At 43.4% G+C, this 21,479-nt stretch overlaps 1 protein-coding gene across 1 annotated transcript in view; it reads left to right on the top strand.

Moving 5' to 3' along the window:
- znf804b (zinc finger protein 804B) overlaps positions 1 to 18,053 on the top strand; it is a 57,351-nt gene extending 39,298 nt beyond the window's left edge. Inside the window, exons 2-4 of the mRNA XM_058084254.2 lie at positions 3,239 to 3,376; positions 12,724 to 12,854; positions 14,544 to 18,053. Coding sequence (XP_057940237.2) covers positions 3,239 to 3,376; positions 12,724 to 12,854; positions 14,544 to 17,802 — 3,528 coding nt within the window. The 3' untranslated portion in view covers positions 17,803 to 18,053. The remainder of the gene's footprint in view (positions 1 to 3,238; positions 3,377 to 12,723; positions 12,855 to 14,543) is intronic.
- The last annotated feature ends 3,426 nt before the right edge of the window (positions 18,054 to 21,479 follow it).

Below are 21,479 nucleotides of genomic sequence, written 5' to 3'. Positions count from 1 at the left end.
TCTTTTCAGGGCCGATTCCAGTTCTTAGTGGTCAATTACTAGCTAAAGTTAGCCAAAATCGCTATCATTAGCTGACGACAAACATAACTTGAGCCAATCACAAAACAACATTATTTAATCATTATTATTTAATATATTTGAAATTGAAGTGGAGAGCAATGACCGGACGTTCGATGATAGCTAACATTGCTAGCTAAAGTTAGCCAAATTCGCTATCATTAGCTGACAATAAGCATAACTTGAGCTAACCACAAAACAGCATGATTTTTTCATTACTATTATATTTGAAATTGAAGTAGAGAGCCATGACCGGACGTTTAATGGTAGCTAACATTGCTAGCTAAAGTTAGCCAAAATCGTTATCATTAGCTGACAATAAACATAACTTGAGCTAACCACAAAACAGCATGATTTATTCATTATTATTATATTTGAAATTGAAGTGGAGAGCCATGACCGGACGTTCGATGATAGCTAACATTGCTAGCTAAAGTTAGCCAAATTCGCTATCATTAGCTGACAATAAGCATAACTTGAACCAACCAGAAAACAGCATGATTTATTCATTATTAATATATCGGAAATTGAAGTGGAGAGCCATGACCGGACATTCGATGATAGCTAACATTGCTAGCTAAAGTTAGCCAAAATCGCTATCATTAGCTGACAATAAGCATAGCTTGAGCTAACCACAAAACAGCATGATTTATTCATTATTATTATATTTGAAATTGAAGTGGAGAGCCATGACCGGACGTTCGATGATAGCTAACATTGCTAGCTAAAGTTAGCCAAATTCGCTATCATTAGCTGACAATAAGCATAACTTGAGCCAACCACAAAACAGCATGATTTATTCATTATTAATATATTTGAAATTGAAGTGGAGAGCCGCCGCCACTATGTCTTACATACTACATGTAAAAAAATCGGAGCTATCCCTTTAAGAGTCGCGCTTGGACATCGGCTTTTAGCTTGACGGCTTGCGCTGTCGACTCTCATTCGGTGGACCGTGTTGGTGCCGTGACCTGGATGAGAGTGAGGTTTCGCGGGTGACTGAGAAGAGCTGGTGCGTTGGTAAACCCTACTCCCTGATGCCTTCAGAGTCACGCTGGGCATCAAATTGACACCAGTTCGAGCCCCCTGGTGTGTGCGGGAACGGACCAGATGGGTTACAGAAGATTAAGATGTAGCACGACTCTAGTACTCGTACCTCAGACAGTAGTATACAACAAGGAGTGTAGTTTGGAGTTGTTGTTTTTTTTTTCCTCCCCTCTCCTAGTGTTGTCCCCCTTCTCCCCCCCTCCTTCATCGCCCAATCATCCCGTCCTGTCACCCCTTGTCTCACTGCATAGTATGTTATATATGTATGGACGCATGATTGCACTATTTCGCTTGTACTCCTGTATAAGTGACAAGAATAAAGGGCTATTACTACGACTACTACTATAAGTCGCACAAGGCCAAAAATGCATAATTAAGTCGAAAAAAACATACATAAGTCACACAAGGCCAAAAATGCATAAGCAGGTAGAAAAAAAACATACATAAGTCACACTGGAGTATAAGTTGCACAAGGCCAAAAATGCATCATTAGGTAGAAAAAAACATACATAAGTCGCTCCGTAGTATAAGTCGCACAAGGCCAAAAATGCATAATTAAGTAGAAAAAAACATACATAAGTCGCTCCGGAGTATAAGTCGCACCAGGCCAAAAATGCATAATTAAGTAGAAAAAAACATACATAAGTCGCTCCGGAGTATAAGTCGCACCAGGCCAAAAATGCATAATTAGGTAGAAAAAAAACATACATAAGTCACTCCAGAATATAAGTCGCACAAGGCCAAAAATGCATGATTAAGAGGAAAAAAAACATACATAAGTCGCTCCGGAGTATAAGTCGCACAAGGTCAAAAATGCATGATTAAGAAGAAAAAAAACATACATAAGTCGCTCCGGAATATAAGTTGCACAAAGCCAAAAATGCATAATTAGGTAGAAAAAAACATACATAAGTTGCTCCGGAGTACAAGTCGCACAAGGCCAAAAATGCATGACTAAGTAGAAAAAACCATACATAAGTCGCTCCAGAGTATAAGTCGCACAAGGCCAAAAATGCATGATTAAGAAGAAAAAAAACATACATAAGTCACTCCGGAGTATAAGTCGCACAAGGCCAAAAATGCATGATTAAGAAGAAAAAAACATACATAAGTCCATCCGGAGTATAAGTCGCACAAGGCCAAAAACGCATAATTAAGTACAAAAAAACATACATAAGTCACACTGGAGTATAAGTCGCACAAGGCCAAAAATGCACAATTAGGTAGAAAAAAACATACATAAGTCGCACCGGAGTATAAGTTGCCCAAGGCCAAAAATGCATAATTAGGTAGAAAAAAACATACATAAGTCGCTCCAGAGTATAAGTCGCACAAGGCCAAAAATGCATAATTAAGTAGAAAAAAAACATACATAAGTCGCACTGGAGTATAAGTTAGGTAGAAATAAAACATACATAAGTCACACCGGAGTATAAGTCGCACAAGGACAAAAATGCATAATTAAGTAGAAAAAAAACATACATAAGTCGCACCGGAGTATAAGTTAGGTAGAAATAAAACATACATAAGTCACACCGGAGTATAAGTCGCACAAGGACAAAAATGCATAATTAGGTAGACAAGTGACAAGAATAAAGGGCTACATCATCATCATACCCTATTAGGGTCTACAGCGTTAAGCCTTCTGGGTAATGTAGTATAGAAACACTTAACACATCGAGTACTGCAGGTGACAATGGCATTGGGCAGTCGGCATGCATGACCCAGACCCTCCCCTTATCCTGGGCTGGAGAACTTTCCGTGCATCTGGGTTTGCCCTTATTTTCTAAAAAAAAGTGGCCTTTATTTTGAAATGCAATGATGCTAACATGCCCCCCAGCGTCACGACCCCGACTGAGAGTACTGAACATGGCGACATATCCTAAGTGAAAGGTGTCACCAGGTTCAAGTTCCCCCAAGCGCTCGTATTTGTTGTATTTGTCCAACCTCCAGCAGAAGGTGCGGCAAATGATTTGGACGTGATAGCGTTTAGCGGCTATAGGCAGCGAGCGCACATGTCAGGGCTATTATTACCAGCGATGGAGATTTGCTCTAAATGGCTAACGCTCTCCGTAGCTCCTCTAACCCTGTTGTTTTACTGCCTCTCACTCTGTCGTTTTTCCTTGTTCCGCAGGAGCGCGCCGAGCGGGCTGTGGGCTGTTCAGTGGAGGATTTGAAGTCTCTTTTCTACTGCGAGCTGTGTGACAAGCAGTACCTGAGACACCAGGAGTTTGACAACCACATCAACTCCTACGACCACGCTCACAAGCAGGTACGCGACGGGATGCTCGTGCGTGGCGCGGGCATTTTACCTATGATCCGAGAGCTGCAGCATATCATCCCAAGCACACACACACACACACACAAGCTCAGCGGATTCCAATTTCAATCAGCAGAAACTAATAAGAAACGAGAGAGATGAGAGTTATGAAGGGCAATTAATATTTGATGTGAGCAGGAGGAATAGATTTGGGTACTTAGACCGCAGCAGGAAGCACATGGCCTTAGGAAGATGTCTTATGAGTGCCGGTGACATTACTGATGAAGAATGAGGCTTTGGGCCGAGATGTACACTGATGTACATTAGAAGGATGGACTTGGAATAGGAGAGGGGGGGGGGGGGAGGGTGACGAGAAGAAGGGTGATTTAATCAAGTTACTCATTCTCGGGTCAAAATCTTCAATCTTTGAAGAACAGGATGTGTCCACAAAGATGCACATGCAGAAGAAGAAGAAGTGAGCCTCCCATACTCCAATTAGACACTTCATAAATACTATATCATATACAATAAATCATTCTTACTACATTTGCAAAACGCACACAAAATTATAATTAATACTAATTAAAATAAATGCAAAAAACATATTGGAATATACCTCAAAATTTAAAAAAATACTACAAATAATACAAAATAAAGAAGCACAAATTGGATAATAAAGTAACTATGATTCCTTATTTATAAATGGAATATCTGCATAATTAAAAGTATAGAAAACCTGTTCAATGTGGTTTTTAACATTATTAAAGCCCTATAGACATGAAATAACACCCCTATAGTCACCTTCACACTTATATTAACCAATATAGTAAACCAGGACAACTGGTCAACTGAAGCGGAGAGCCATGACCGGACGTTCGATGATAGCTAACATTACTAGCTAAAGTTAGCCAAATTTGCTATCGTTAGCTGACAATAAGCATAACTTGAGCTAACCACAAAACAGCATGATTTATTCATTAATATATTTGAAATAGAAGTGGAGAGCCATGACCAGATGTTCGATGATAGCTAACATTACTAGCTAAAGTTAGCAAAAACCGCTATCATTAGCTGACAATAAGCATAACTTGAGCTAACCACAAAAAAGCATGATTTATTTATTATTAATATATTTGAAATTGAAGTGACCAGACGTTCGATGATAGCTAACATTACTAGCTAAAGTTAGCCAAAATCGCTATCATTAGCTGACAACAAACATAGCTTGAGCTAACCACAAAACAGCATGATTTATTCATTAATATATTTGAAATTGAAGCGGAGCACCATGACCGAACGTTCGATGATAGCTAACATTACTAGCTAAAGTTAGCAAAAATTGCTATCATTAGCTGACAATAAGCATAACTTGAGCTAACCACAAAAAAGCATGATTTATTTATGATTAATATATTTAAAATTGAAGTGACCGGACGTTCGATGATAGCTAACATTATTAGCTAAAGTTAGCCAAAATCACTATCATTAGCTGACAACAAACATAGCTTGAGCTAACCACAAAACAGCATGATTTATTCATAAATATTTAATATATTTAAAATAGAAGTGGAGAGCCATGACCGGGCGTTCAGTGATAGCTAACATTACTAGCTAAAGTTAGCCAAAATCGCTATCATTAGCTGACAACTTGACATAACTCGATGATAGCTAACATTACTAGCTAAAGTTAGCCAAAATCGCTATCATTAGCTGACAACTTGACATAACTCGATGATAGCTAACATTACTAGCTAAAGTTAGCCAAAATCGCTATCATTAGCTGACAACACACATAGCATGAGCTAACCACAAAACAACATGATTTATTCATTAATATTTAATATATTTAAAATAGAAGTGGAGAGCCATGACCGGACGTTCGATGATAGCTAACATTACTAGCTAAAGTTAGCCAAAATCGCTATCATTAGCTGACAACAAGCATAACTTGAGCCAACCACAAAAAAGCATGATTTATTTATGATTAATATATTTAAAATTGAAGTGACCAGATGTTCGATGATAGCTAACATTACTAGCTAAAGTTAGCCAAAATCACTATCATTAGCTGACAACAAGTATAGCTTGAGCTAACCACAAAACAGCATGATTTATTCATAAATATTTAATATATTTAAAATAGAAGTGGAGAGCCATGACCGGGCGTTCAGTGATAGCTAACATTACTAGCTAAAGTTAGCCAAAATCGCTATCATTAGCTGACAACTTGACATAACTCGATGATAGCTAACATCACTAGCTAAAGTTAGCCAAAATCGCTATCATTAGCTGACAACAAGCATAACTTGAGCCAACAACAAAAAAGCATGATTTATTTATGATTAATATATTTAAAATTGAAGTGACCAGATGTTCGATGATAGCGAACATTACTAGCTAAAGTTAGCAAAAATCGCTATCATTAGCTGACAACAAGTATAGCTTGAGCTAACCACAAAACAGCATGATTTATTCATAAATATTTAATATATTTGAAATTGAAGTGGAGAGCCATGACCGGGCGTTCAGTGATAGCTAACATTACTAGCTAAAGTTAGCCAAAATCGTTATCATTAGCTGACAACAAACATAACTAGGGCCAACCAGAAAACAGCATGATTTATTCATTAATATTTATTATATTTGAAATAGAAGTGGAGAGCCATGACCGGACGTTCGATGATAACAACAGCTAACATTACTAGCTAAAGTTAGCCAAAATCGCTATCATTAGCTGACAACAAGCATAACTTGAGCCAACAACAAAAAAGCATGATTTATTTATGATTAATATATTTAAAATTGAAGTGACCAGATGTTCGATGATAGCTAACATTACTAGCTAAAGTTAGCAAAAATCACTATCATTAGCTGACAAACATAGCTTGAGCTAACCACAAAACAGCATGATTTATTCATTAATATTTAATATATTTGAAATTGAAGTGGAGAGCCATGACCGGGCGTTCAGTGATAGCTAACATTACTAGCTAAAGTTAGCCAAAATCGCTATCATTAGCTGACAACTTGACATAACTCGATGATAGCTAACATTACTAGCTAAAGTTAGCAAAAATCGCTATCATTATCTGACAACAAGTATAGCTTGAGCTAACCACAAAACAGCATGATTTATTCATAAATATTTAATATATTTGAAATTGAAGTGGAGAGCCATGACCGGGCGTTCAGTGATAGCTAACATTACTAGCTAAAGTTAGCCAAAATCGCTATCATTAGCTGACAACTTGACATAACTCGATGATAGCTAACATTACTAGCTAAAGTTAGCCAAAATCGCTATCATTAGCTGACAACTTGACATAACTCGATGATAGCTAACATTACTAGCTAAAGTTAGCCAAAATCGCTATCATTAGCTGACAACTTGACATAACTCGATGATAGCTAACATTACTAGCTAAAGTTAGCCAAAATCGCTATCATTAGCTGACAACTTGACATAACTCGATGATAGCTAACATTACTAGCTAAAGTTAGCCAAAATCGCTATCATTAGCTGACAACAAGCATAACTTGAGCCAACTACAAAAAAGCATGATTTATTTATGATTAATATATTTAAAATTGAAGTGACCAGATGTTCGATGATAGCTAACATTACTAGCTAATATATTTAAAATAGAAGTGGAGAGCCATGACCGGACGTTCGATGATAGCTAACATTACTAGCTAAAGTTAGCCAAAATCGCTATCATTAGCTGACAACAAGCATAACTTGAGTTAACCACAAAACAGCATGATTTATTCATTAATATTTAATATATTTGAAATTGAAGTGGAGAGCCATGACCGGGCGTTCAGTGATAGCTAACATTACTAGCTAAAGTTAGCCAAAATCGCTATCATTAGCTGACAACTTGACATAACTCGATGATAGCTAACATTACTAGCTAAAGTTAGCCAAAATCGCTATCATTAGCTGACAACAAACATAGCTTGAGCTAACCACAAAACAGCAAGATTTATTCATAAATATTTAATATATTTGAAATTGAAGTGGAGAGCCATGACCGGGCGTTCAGTGATAGCTAACATTACTAGCTAAAGTTAGCCAAATCGCTATCATTAGCTGACAACTTGACATAACTCGATGATAGCTAACATCACTAGCTAAAGTTAGCCAAAATCGCTATCATTAGCTGACAACAAGCATAACTTGAGCATGGCTTCTAATGAAATATAATGCTTATACAATACATTTGAACGCCCCATGCATTACCTAACCAAGGCAGACAGCACCTTTGATACTGTAAGTAAATAAATATTCTATTTATATTTCCTCCCAAAAATATATATTCAGGACACAAAACCCCTGAAAAACCAGAAGCTATTAGTCATGGCTCACATATGATTGTGTTATTGTGGCGTAGACAAGCGAGGCCAGTGGAGCATTAGGAAAAGGCCGGCAGCGGGTTCCCTCCTGTTCTCCGCGTTCGTTCCCGTTTTCATACACAAAAAAGTTATACCGTGAACACAATCTCCTACAGCTTTATATCGTCATATTAAGACGTATAATAAAGACGCAGGCGTGCACCTAGCGTCACAGGGGCGATCTGCCCCCCCCTACGCCCACACATCGGGGCGATGAAATGAACATTAAATAAGACTGTTCCCTCACTGTCATTGTTGTCTGAAAATGAATTGAAGCAACTGCGGGGCCAATGTTAATGCTTTGTTTTAGCCAGCGGCTGGCACATGAAACAAGCTGCATGAGGCACTGAGCTGACAGTAGCCACTGGCGCTGGGAGAACACACACACACACACACATACACACACATAGACACACACATATACACAAACTGGCATGCATGCTCGATGCCGAGCAAGCAGACAGCAGATGAAATTCCAGCTGAAGACAGCTTCCCTGCAGGAGTATTGGCTTTGCGGGATGGGAAAGCTGATTGCATTTGCTCTGTCTCCTTTCCTTACCATCGATTCCGGTTTAAACATGTCTGAACGGAACCCTTCTCGGCGTTTACCGCTCATGGCTGAAATTGCTCATTACCACAAAAATGCCCTCATTTAAATAAAAGAGTAATCAAGCCATTATTAGCATGGCCGTGTCAGTGTCATTCAAACACAGAGCAGCCTTAAGCTCTGCACATCTGACGGACTATCGATCCGGAAGGGGGGGGGGTTCGCTTGACAGCACAATGCAAGATTGACATGTTAGCAGGGGGGGGGCATGACATCAGCTTTAAAGACAAAAGACTCTATAAAGTCTTTTTAAAGGGGAAACGGTGTCAGTAATGACTGGGACTTTGGTTTTATCCAGGAAGTGAATCCAGGGCATCTTCATGGCATCCAGCTCACCTAAGCACGTCTTAGTCCTTAGTCCTGGTTCGTTATTATGGATGCCCCCCCCCCCCCCGTCACTCCGATGGCATAAATATGGTGAATATTACTCACAAGACCCTCAAAGCTCCAAACAAATACACAAAACTATGCTCACATGCGACAAGCTCACGCCAACAGGATGACATACTTCATGGACACTTCATTAGGTACATCTGCATAATGTACTCGGACAGGAACTGGCATCCTTCATACTTCCTGACCTGTAGTGGGTCGTTTGAGTGGCTCTCAAATGTCCTGTCCTTTAATAAAAGGACTTGAGCTCGTGTCCTCCCAATTCTAACAATTATATTTTAAATATTTGAACATTCATTCATTTTTGCAAGGGGGGTGCTGGAGCCTATCCCAGCTGTCTTCAGGCAAGAGGCGGGGTACACCCTGTACCGGTGGCCAGCCAATCACAAGGCACATATAGACAAACAATTATTCATTCATTTATTTTCTACTGCTTATCCTCACAAGTGTTGCAGGGGTGCTGGAGCCTATCCCAGCTGTCTTCAGGGCAAGAAGCGGGGTACACCCTGGACTGGTCACCATCAAAAGGCACATATACTAGACAAACATTCATTCATTTTCTACCGCTTATCCTCAGTAGAGTTGCGGGCATGCTGGAGCCTATCCCAGCTGTCTTTGGGCGAGAGGCGGGGTACACCCTGGACTGGTCACCAGCCAATCACAGGGCACATATAGACAAACAACCATTCATTAATTTTCTACCGCTTTTCCTCACAAGGGTCGCAGGCATGCTGGAGCCTATCCCAGCTGTCTTTGGGCGAGAGGCGGGGTACACCCTGGACGGGTGGCCAGCCAATCACAGGGCACATATAGACAAACAACCATTCACACTCACATTCATACCTATGGACAATTTGGAGTTGCTAATTAACCTAGCATGTTTTTGGAATGTGGGAGGAAACCGGAGTACCCAAAGAAAACCCACGAATGCACGGGGAGAACATGCAAACTCCACACAGAGATGGCCGAGTGTGGAATTGAACTCAGGTCTTCTGGCTGTGAAGCCTGTTTGCTAACCACTCGCCTGCCATGCAGCCAATATTCGAACAATATTTTTGTTACTAAGACATTATGAACTGGTTTTAATTGGGGCTGTCAAATAATTGAAAATTTGAGTAAGATTAATCACAGTTTTAAAGTTAATTAATCATGATTAATCAACAATGATTAAAATATACAATTTTTATTATATTTAATGAACAGAAAGATAAATGACAGGGCAGGATTATATATATATATTGGTATGTAGTAATAGCTAGCTCACAGGCCACACAGCTAGGAGAACCGGGTTCGATTCCCTGCTCGGGCATCTTTGTGTGGAGTTTGCATGTTCTGGGTACTTTATGAATGGTTGTTTGTCTACATGTGCCCTACGATTGGCACCCCGCCTCTCGCCCGAAGACAGCTAGGATAGGCTCCAGCACGCCCGCGACCCTCATGAGGATAAGCGGTAGAAAATGAATGAATGTACGGGTCATAGTGGTCATTCCAGCCACCAAGCATGGAAAGACGGTAGTGACTGTTATTTAATTTAATCCTCTTTGTTATTTAAATACCAGGATTACAAAAACATCTTCAATTCAGGTGATAATTCCGATAAAATGCCAACACAACAATACATTGTTTTGAGTTAAAATGACCTATTTCCCCTGAATACAAATGACAGTCTTGTCCATCTTATCCTTCATCATTCCCTATGAAACAGGAAGTAGCCTCTAGAGTCGACAAACAAGCCTTGGCAGAGGTCGGCATTGTCTTCTTTGTAACGCTATCATGGCCGGCATGCGAGTGCACGCGGGAATGAATACACTCCAGGAGTTGATCTCCACCACCATCTTCTGAGAGCTGATAACGGGATGTCGCTAATGAATGATAATGTAGAAAGACAAGAAGCTTGTACGAAACGGAGCGGAGATTAACTTGACGTCTGTCATCTCCTGCATTAGATGGAGGTGTGAAAGACTCGGTGCGTGTGTATAAATAAACCCAACGTGCGAGTGGCTAATCTGATGGCTGCGTGCTAGTGTGTATGTGTGATATGTAACATGATCTTAAAGCGAGAGTAGTATTATGGTCCAGCAAGGTACAAATTTCAGTTTTTCCATCTTTCTGTTTGGGAGTACGCGGCGGGCGAAAGAGACAAGATTGCGGTGGGAGAGGGGTGCCGATGCACAATGCCGCAGCTATTCCCGAGTCCCCCTCCTCGGCTTTTCCACGCAGACAGGCAGACAAAAAAACACAGCTCACTAGCATGCACATGCACACACCTGCCAAGCGTGGATAAAGGAAGGATTACAGTGTGTCAGAAAAGGAAATGGGGGAAAGAGTGGCATGAATCCCTACGAGAATTAGCACAGCTATAGTGACAGACATGTCGTTTTACATAAATAAACATGCACGTGCACAAAGCAGAGATCATTGTTGTATTTCGCAGGGCACAACGCACTTACTCAAAACGGAATCAATCTTAGTAGGCTTTTACATTTTGGTGACTGTAGAACAGGGGTCTCAAACACCTTTAACATGTTCATGTTAAAGGTTAAATAACTGTTAATAGTTATCCTCCCAATCCGTGTGGAAGTGGTAATTTTTTTGGCTATTTAAGTTTAAAGGAAATAACTTGAAGGCTACCGTTTAGGTCGCTAGCTCTCGAGTTTGCGAGTTGGCATGTGTCTCAAGACCCTGCAGTTGCGCAATATGTTGTAAATCAGGCGTCTCAAACACGCGGCCCGCGGGCCAAATGTGGCACACAGGACACTAGTTTGAGGCCCCCGCCTTGATATGAAAGTTTAACGTTAGTGCGGCCCGCGCAAGTTTGATATGGATGCTGTATGGTATCATGTACCCAGAAAGAATTATCACGTTCGATTAATGTTCATGTTAAAGGTTAAATAACTGTTAATAGTTATCCTCCCTATCCGTGTGGAAGTGGTAAGTTTTTTGGCTATTTAAGTTTAAAGGAAATGACTTGAAGGCTACCGTTTAGGTCGCAAGCTCTTGAGTTTGCGAGTTGGCATGTGTCTCAAGACCCTGCAGTTGCGCAATATGGTGTAAATCAAGGGTCTCAAACACGTGGCCCGCGGGCCAAATGTGGCCCGCAGGACACTAGTTTGAGGCCCCCGCCTTGATATGAAAGTTTAATGTTAGTGTGGCCCGCACAAGTTTGATATGGATGCTGTATGGTATCATGTACCCAGAAAAAATTATTACGTTTGATTAATGTTCATGTTAAAGGTTAAATAACTGTTAATAGTTATCCTCCCTATCCGTGTGGAAGTGGTAAGTTTTTGGCGATTTAAGTTGAAAGGAAATAACCGTTTAGGTCGCTAGCTCTCTAGTTTGCGAGTTAGCATGTGTCTCAAGACCCTGCAGTTGCGCAATATTTTGTAAATCAGGGGTCTCAAACACGCGGCCCGCGTGATTGTAAAAGTACTTTTACTGATTGTAAAAGTACCAGATAGAGGGATAGGATTTTATAAGCTTTGCTTCTTCCTACTCCTTTTGGACATGTGGAACTGTGAACTGATTATGTGATGCATTCAATTGTAATCTGATGCATGTTCAAATGAAAATAAAACCATTAGCATTACCATAAAGATGTTCTATGGTATGAGAAGTTTATTAAAGATGAGCTGCAGCACTTTAAGGTTCCACTCAAAACAGCCCACCAAGGAAGTTGGCTCATCTTCACGTCACGTCATCTTAAATATGCGTGTTGCCAGTTTTACTGAATCATTATATGTCGTGTCGCCATCTTGACTGCGACTATCATCAACTATTTGCTGTTTATTCGCTCTGAGAGAAAAGCTGCTTTTGGTCTAGCCTGAATGGAGTTAATAGGGGTACGTGTTTTGGAGAGGAACATCTGTGAGCGGCAATTACAGTTTGGAAAGAAGGCCGCCTACAGGCTCCCTAAAAAACAATCTCTCCCCTCACCCTTTTCCTTAATGTGTGTTCGCTGCAGAGGCTGAAGGAACTCAAGCAGCGGGAGTTTGCTCGCAACGTGGCCTCAAAGTCATGGAAGGACCAACGCAAGCAGGAGAAAGCTCTCCGACGCCTGCACCAGCAAGCACAGCTGCAGCAGGAGAGTCAGCGGTGAGTGCGTAGCGCCGTTTGTGGCTGCGTGCGTGTGTGCGGAGGTTAGAGTGCGTCACATCTAGTAAATGTTTCGAAGATTTGATGGATGCATCCGCAGACGTGGGAGCACTCAGTTGGCCTCCAGGGGCCACAGGTGAAGTAAACACAACATGAGGACACTCTCTTACTGACGAAAGGGGAAAAAAAACAGATCTGAAATTACAAGGAAAAGTCATATTTCAGAAGAAAAAAAGTTGTAATATAGAAGGTGAAATGTTATCGTTTCACAAATTTGGCGTTTCCACACATCAAAAACGATGTTAGCACTACCATTTAGCCCACAGCGATACTTCATTTTTGCTGTTAATTGCTTCATGATAAGGATTTCTTATTTATGAATGGAATATTTTCATTCATTTTCTACCGCTTTTCCTCACGAGGGTCGCATGGGGTGCTGGAGCCTATCCCAGCTGTCTTTGGGCAAGAGGCGGGGTACACTCTGGACTGGTCGCCAGCCAATCACAAGGAATATTTTCACATTTAAATCAATTTATGACATTGTAATTGCAGTTTTTAACATTACTAGAGCCCTCTAGACGTGACATAACACCCCTATAGTTACATTTACAGTAGTAATACACGATATGGTAGATATAATCAGAGAAAATAAGCAATTTATGACATAAATATGACTTGTGGCTGTGTGTGTGTTGCTATAAATTGCTAAATTTCCCAGACGCGTGGACAGGAAGTGACATTCAGGGGTTTAGAGTTGAGTTTTTTTCAGCCAGGTACGTGACAAAAATAAACAAATTTGGTGTTCCCACACAACAACAACGATGTTAGCACAAACCATTTAGCCCACAGCGATACCTCGTTTATTGCTGTTAATTGTTTCATTCTTATTTATGGAATATTTTCATATTTAAATCAATTTATTACATTGTAATTACAGCTTTTAACATAATTAGAGCCCTGTAGACATGACATAACACCCCTATAGTTACTTTTACAGTAGTAATAAATGGCTGTGTGTGTGTGTGTTGCTATATATGTTTCCCGGACGCATGGACAGGAAGTGACGTTCAGGGGTTTAGAGTTGTTTTTTCAGCCAGGAACGTAACAAAAATAAAATTACAAAATGTTACATATTAAATTAAATTTACATGAATTTAATAATAAAAAAATATTTTAATTTATTAATTTCAATTTAAATTATTAGGAAAGCAGGAAGTGAACAAATGTAACAGTTACTGATTGTAAAAGTACCAGATGGAGGGGTAGGATTTAATAAGCTTTGCTTCTTCCTACTCCTTTTGGACATGTGGAATTGTGAACTGATTATGTGATGCATTCAATTGTAATCTGATGCATGTTCAAATGAAATAAAACCATTACCATTACAGTACCTTGTGTTAATATTACATTATTATTATTATTATTATTATGCCTGTTGCAAGATCATTCAGACCTGCAATAAAAGCCTATTGTTCCAGCAATCAAAATTGGAGGAGTTGAGTGTTTTATTTGAGTCATTTATCAATTTTATGACTTTATACTTCCATGTTATGGAATGTTTTTTTTCCTAGTTTGGTCCTCAGACCCCCTTATTCACAGAGTCAGCTCAGTACATGTGCTTGGTTTTAGAAAGCCACGGTCTTTCTGTGAGACTAAACTGAAGATGCTCTGCATCATCTGTCATTGCAGAGTCCAAGGAAGGACGTACGAGCTAAGAAGCGCCGTGAGGCTTGTTAGCCACCAGCAGCAGCAACAAAATCAAGACAGAAGCACGGAGGAGCACACAGCCTGCAGCCCCGCGGACAAATGCGAACCCTTCAAACACACACAGAGGGCCCCGGCCAAACAAGGCACTACATCTCCACTGAGCCACCAGCGAGGAAATCCATGCCGGCCCCCCCACTCCCAAATACCGCCGGCCCCTCCGGCGGAGTCGCCGCTAATCACTCATCCAGAGTCCAATACAGATTGTCCTGCAGTGAATCAGCAGCCTCATGCGGGCTGCCAGCTGCCTCTGGAGGGGCGGGGGCGAGCCGGAGGCAGACGTGGGGTGTCCTTCTGTTTCTCGCGTAGGGGGCCTCGGCTGGAGCCCTCCGCTTCGGTTTTCTCTGACCAGGAAGAGGAGGAGAAAGAGAGGCGGGAGCAAATGAAACAACGGATAAAAAGAATTTTGGAGGACTTAGACCGGGAAATTGATAGTGTCGGACAAAGCAAAATGAAAGCAAAAGAAAACGAAAGAAAAGAAAATCACAGCAACGATGAAGAATCCGCGGAAGCGCAAGTCGGCGTCGGCGTGCACGTGTCCGTCGTAGCTAAAGATGGCTCCACCTGCGTTCCCTGGCCTGTCAGTTTACTTAACTTCACCAAATCCCGGCCGTGCATTTCTTACAGCTGCAACCCAAACAGCACAAAGCAAAACCAAACGCCAACCGAACATGAGCGCCGATCACGTGATCCCTGTGATGAATCAAATCCACGCCGGCCTGCCGCTCTTACTCCTGACGCTCGTTACCACGCGGGGAAAGAAGCCGCGGAGAATGTCAAAGAAGAAGAACACCTGTTTGTCGGGAACAAAAAGCTTTCATCGTCGGGGGGAGGATCAGAAGGAGCGTCACGCATGCTAAGTATAGAGCATCGTGTGAAGGCGGCCTCCTTTCCGTTTGACCCCACTTGTAGTGACAGCTCCAACACAAACCCCCCGACTCCCGGGGGAGACGGATTAGTAGGCGCAACGGGGATCGGGAAGGGAGCCGTCGCAGCTCTGAGCTGTAAATTAGAATCCGTCACCGAGCTCGGAGCACACAGGATATGCATCAAACCATCCAGGTGTGAGAGCGGCGGCGTGACGATGTCACGGCGCCCCGACGCTACTCGTGGTCCCGGTGGCGTCTCACGCAAGAAGAGTAAAAGCAGCACAAAAAATCCAGGGAAAAGAAAAAAACATGGAAAAGTTGCTATTAGGTGTAAAGTGAGGAGTGTCGTGTCTGCGGTTAAAAATGGCCGACCTAGCGGAACAGAAACCGGGGGAAGTAGCGGCGAGGAAAGAGAGGTGTGGTTGGGTAGAAGGGGACTATGGAAAACAGGGAGCAGCTCTCTCTCCGAGAGATCCGAGGCCGAGCCGGTTTACGTCTCTGTCAGGAAGAGGACGCCCCACAGCGGCCGCCGCTCGCTATCCCGGCGGAACGGGGAACGCAGCCACACCTTTTCCCAACTCGCCACATGCGCGTCTGACGCGTCTCTCCGAGGATCTCACTTACACTCGTTCTCCCCGGGATGTAACTCAAAGCTGTTTTGGGAATCAGGTCACCATAGCAACCCCAGGAGTTTCATTGACTGCAGTTACCCTGACAACAGCTGCGGCGGTAGCCCGGCGAGAAAGAGAAAACTCCTCCATAGGGACAGAAGATTCATTCACGGGAACCGGAATACTTGGAAACGCTGCGAGGAGACGGACAACGGGAGGCGGATACATTCCAAAGACAGAGATTTGTTTTCAGACTCGGAACAATGGGAGTGGAATAGTGAGGAGTCTGGATGGAGATGCAGAAACAGGGATGCGGGTCGGGAGTGGGGAAGTAGAGCCACCCCGAGTCCGAGCACCAGGCACAGGACCGGGAGGGGGTTAAGTACTGAAGACATGGATTGGGATAGGTGGACATTGGGAAGCAGTGACAGCTGGGAAGACCGGCAGACACGCAGGTCTATGTCCGGCTCCGGGGCTGTACCCGAGAACAGATGGAGCCCTAACTGCATGTGGGGGTCTTCCCGGTACTTATCTAGTCCGGAATGGTGGACAAGCAGGCGTGTGTACGGTCCTCCAGGAGAATCCAGTCACAGTCCACGTTCCTGGAGCCCGTGTAGCAGCTCCAGTGTCTCGGAGTTGAGTTGGGAGTGGAGCAAGAGCAGCACCTGCTCAGGTACGACTTACGTGGGGTCCGAGGTACCAACTGAAGCAAAGACGCGGAAACGTTCCAAATCTCCATTCCCTGCCCACAATTCCTTATCAGGTCTAATCCCAGAACCCGACACCAAGTCCCTGGCTGGGGAGACTAAATTCGGATGTCCTGCTTCCATGAACACAGACACAAGTGATCCGGTACCACAGAAACCGATTCGGACTTTGCTTCTCCCCCTTATTGGGAAACTCCCGGCAATCCAAAGAAAGGCTCGACGGAGAAAAGAACAGTTGGAGAGGAGTCAGGAAAAGGATTCCGAGGACAATTCCAATCATAAATTGGATATCGGGAATCCTTTTGGTTTGGCAAAACCAAGCAGTCCGCCAAAAATGTGTGCGGTGGAGATCGGGACTGAGGACAAGGACACCGGTGGCGAGACCGCCACGCCGATCAGCTTTACCGCAGAGGAGATGGACAAGTATCGCCTCCTGCAGGAGCAGGCTCGAGAGCACATGCAGAAAGTTCTAGAACAAACTGAGGTCCACGTGAACTCCACCGCGCGGGTGGACGACAGCGGGCCTTCAGACGGGGGCCACACGCCCCCGACTTCGTTCAAGTATCTGCAGAATCATTATGACACAATACAAACGGGCCAGGTCCTCCAAGAGAGTCCGCTTCACGTGAACCTACAGGAGGACTTGATGCAACCGATAAACATGGGCGCCCCCAACGTTCCCCACCTGGCGCTAACCCCCCCTTTAAACAGCCTCCATCATTTCATTTTACAGCACGCCGCCTTCGCCGCTTCACCCGACATCCCGGTTCAGCCCGCTCACTCCCTCAACCACCATCACCTCCAACCTTCACCATTCCCGCTCTCCTCCTTGTTCCCCTCCATTTTTTTCTCTCACCACCCCATCCCTCTCATCCCTCCTCCCGCAGCCGCCGCCTTCCCCGTGACCCCTCTCCCCGCTCTCGCTCTGCCGCCCCTCAACCTGCAGTCTTTCATGGACAGAGTTTGGCCGCTGAGGTTCCAACAGAAAGCCTTGTGACGTTCACTTTAAATGTGTGTAGCAACAAAGAGCATGCTGTTGGTATCGGGGATGTTCTACCATAGAGGTAACACACACACACATACATGCACACGCACACACGCACACACGCACACGCAGAGCTCACCTGTTGATTCATTTCTCCGCCGCCGCATTGCAGGCAACATTGACACAAAGTGACTTTGATCATTTTTTTTTCTTCTTCTATGATTGGAGCTCATAATAAAGAGAAAGGTGCACCTGCTATTCAAGGACAAGCCGGGGCTCGTGTCATCCTTTCTTTTTTTTTGTGACCAGCTGCCTTTTGAAGTTTAGCCTTCATGTCTCTGGCGAAGAAAGAAAAAACGCCACGCTATGGCGTCGCCTTTTCCTGACGCCGATCTCAGTCAACTTTTAACCGACGTAAATAAAGTCGCTCCGTCGGCCGGGATGACGTAACGTATAGGAACTGTACTTGGTATATGGGAGTGACAGGACGAAAAGCTCTGACTCACTTGGGGAGATGTTTGGTTCCCCTTGTTAGTCGAGAGGCTGGGGTACACCCTGGACTGGTGGCCAGCCAATCACAGGGCACATATAGACAAACAACCATTCACACTCACATTCATACCTATGGACAATTTGGAGTCGCTAATTAACCTAGCATGTTTTTGGAATGTGGTACCCGGAGAAAACCCACGCATGCACGGGGAGAACATGCAAACTCCACACTGAGATGTCCAAGGGTGGGATTGAACTCGGGTTTCCTAGCTGTGAGGCCTGTGTGCTAACCACTAGACCGCTGTGCCGCCGTGCAAATATATTCATTAATTTTCTACCGCTATTCCTCGCGAGGGTCGCGGGGAGTGCTGGAGCCTATCCCAGCTGTCTTCGAGGCGGGGTACACCCTGGACTGGTCGCCAGCCAATCACAGGGCACATATAGACAAACAACCATTCACACTCACATTCATACCTATGGACAATTTGGAGTCGCTAATTAACCTAGCATGTTTTTTTGGAATGTGGGAGGAAACCGGAGTACCCGGAGAAAACCCACGCATGCACGGGGAGATCATGCAAATTCCACACTGAGATGTCCAAGGGTGGGATTGAACTCGGGTTTCCTAGCTGTGAGGCCTGTGCGCTAACCACTAGACCACCGTGCCACCATTATTATCATGAAAATATAAATACAGTCTCATTCGTAGGCACATATACTAGACAAACATTCATTAATTTTCAACTGCTTATCCTCACTAGAGTTGCGGGCATGCTGGAGCCTATCCCAGCTGTCTTCGAGGCGAGAGGCGGAGTACACCTTGGACTGGTCGCCAGCCAATCACAGGGCACATATAGACAAACAACCATTCATTCATTTTCTACCGCTTTTCCTCACGAGGGTCGCGGTGGGTGCTGGAGCCTATCCCAGCTGTCTTCGAGGCGAGAGGCGGAGTACACCTTGGACTGGTCGCCAGCCAATCACAGGGCACATATAGACAATGGACTGGATTTTTATTCATAACAGTTTAACAAAATTTGCTACAATTTTAGCTTCCCAGCATGCCTTGCGGCACCTGTATTTGAAGATGTTGTAGATTGCACAAGTTTAAAGTTAACATAGTCGTTGACTATGTTTAGCTAGTTGTTATGTATCGTTTTGGCATGGGGGGGGTATGAGTACTGCTGCAGTAGTCGCTAGTACAACCAACCACTCATTGATGCCTTCATGGCAGGAGATGTGAGAAGGAAGGGAATCAATGTGTCATCAATGATGCAATAAGGTTGTTTTTTTTTGTTTCCTTCTCATGAGACGGGTTAGTCAAGTGAAGGAGTGAAGCCATGAAACAGAATAGGTTGCTTTAGATTTTAGTCTTCAATAGATGCACAGAAGGTCAGATAGGATATCAGCCTGAGATTCACTCACTGGTCACAGCATTCGCTAATGTAGGATTAGGATTAGGATTAGGATTTATTTTGTTGCTAGGTTAAACTGTCACCATCCTAAAACTAAAATATTTATGTAAAAAAAATACTGTTTGGAAAATGGCCACCAGTCCAGGGTGTACCCTGCCTCTCGCTTAAAGACAGCTGGGATAGGCTCCAGCATACCCCTGCCACCCAGCTGAGGATATGTAGCATAGAAAATAGATGGATGGTTGCAGCCCAGTCTCTGTATATATGTTATGTGCTCCATGATTGGCTGTCTGGTTTACACCCAAAGAGTTATCTGGGATAGGCTCCAGCATACCCGCATGACCCTAGTGAAGATATGTATCATAGAAAGTAGATGGTTGCAGCCCAGTCTCTGTATATATGTTATGAGCTCCATGATTGGCTGTCTGGCTGTCACACAAAGAGTTATCCGGGATAGGCTCCAGCATACCCGCGTGACCCTAGTGAAGATATGTATCATAGAAAGTAGATGGTTGCAGCCCAGTCTCTGTAGATATGTATGTGCCCTGTGATTGGCTGTCTGGCTATCACACAAAGAGTTATCTGGGATAGGCTCCAGCATACCCACAACGCTAGCGCAGCTACATAGCATAGGAAATAGATAGTTGCAGCCCAGTCTCTGTATATATGTATGTGCCCTATGATTGGTTGGCTGGCTGTCACCCAAAGAGTTATCTGGGGTAGGCTCCAGCATACCCACAACCCTAGTGAGGATAGTATCATAGAAAATAGATGGTTGCAGCCCAGTCTCTGCATATAAGTATGTATGTGCCCTGTGATTGGCTGTCTGGTTTTCACCCAAAGAGTTATCTGGGATAGGCTCCAGCATACTTGCGACCCTAGTGAGGATATGTAGCATAGAAAATAAATGGTGGCGTCCCAGTTTCTGTATGTGTATATGTATGTATGTGCCTCGTGATTGGCTGGCTGGCTGTCACCCAAAGAGTTATCTGGGGTAGGCTCCAGCATACCCACAACCCTAGTGAGGATAGTATCATAGAAAATAGATGGTTGCAGCCCTGTCTCTGCATATACGTATGTATGTGCCCTGTGATTGGCTGTCTGGTTTTCACCCAAAGAGTTATCTGGGATAGACTCCAGCATACTTGCGACCCTAGTGAGGATATGTAGCATAGAAAATAAATGGTGGCGTCCCAGTTTCTGTATGTGTATATGTATGTATGTGCCTCGTGATTGGCTGGCTGGCTGTCACCCAAAGAGTTATCTGGGGTAGGCTCCAGCATACCCACAACCCTAGTGAGGATAGTAGCATAGAAAACAGATGGTTGCAGCCCTGTCTCTGCATATACGTATGTATGTGCCCTGTGATTGGCTGTCTGGTTTTCACCCAAAGAGTTATCTGGGATAGACTCCAGCATACTTGCGACCCTAGTGAGGATATGTAGCATAGAAAATAAATGGTGGCGTCCCAGTTTCTGTATGTGTATATGTATGTATGTGCCTCGTGATTGGCTGGCTGGCTGTCACCCAAAGAGTTATCTGGGGTAGGCTCCAGCATACCCACAACCCTAGTGAGGATAGTATCATAGAAAATAGATGGTTGCAGCCCTGTCTCTGCATATACGTATGTATGTGCCCTGTGATTGGCTGTCTGGTTGACACCCAAAAAGTAATCTGGGATAGGCTCCAGCTCACTCTGAACACAATCCCCATTAAAAGTGAATGCATGCTTGTAATATATAAGACTATAGGCATGTTCTACATTGTGACCCTACGGCTCAG

Source organism: Doryrhamphus excisus, linkage group LG17 (genome assembly GCF_037039965.1).
Source record: "Doryrhamphus excisus strain RoL-2023G ecotype Guam linkage group LG17, RoL_Dexc_Guam_v1.1, whole genome shotgun sequence".
NCBI lineage: Eukaryota > Metazoa > Chordata > Actinopteri > Syngnathiformes > Syngnathidae > Doryrhamphus > Doryrhamphus excisus.
Note: the sequence above shows the minus strand (reverse complement) of the source record. Positions and strands in the feature narration are given on the sequence as shown.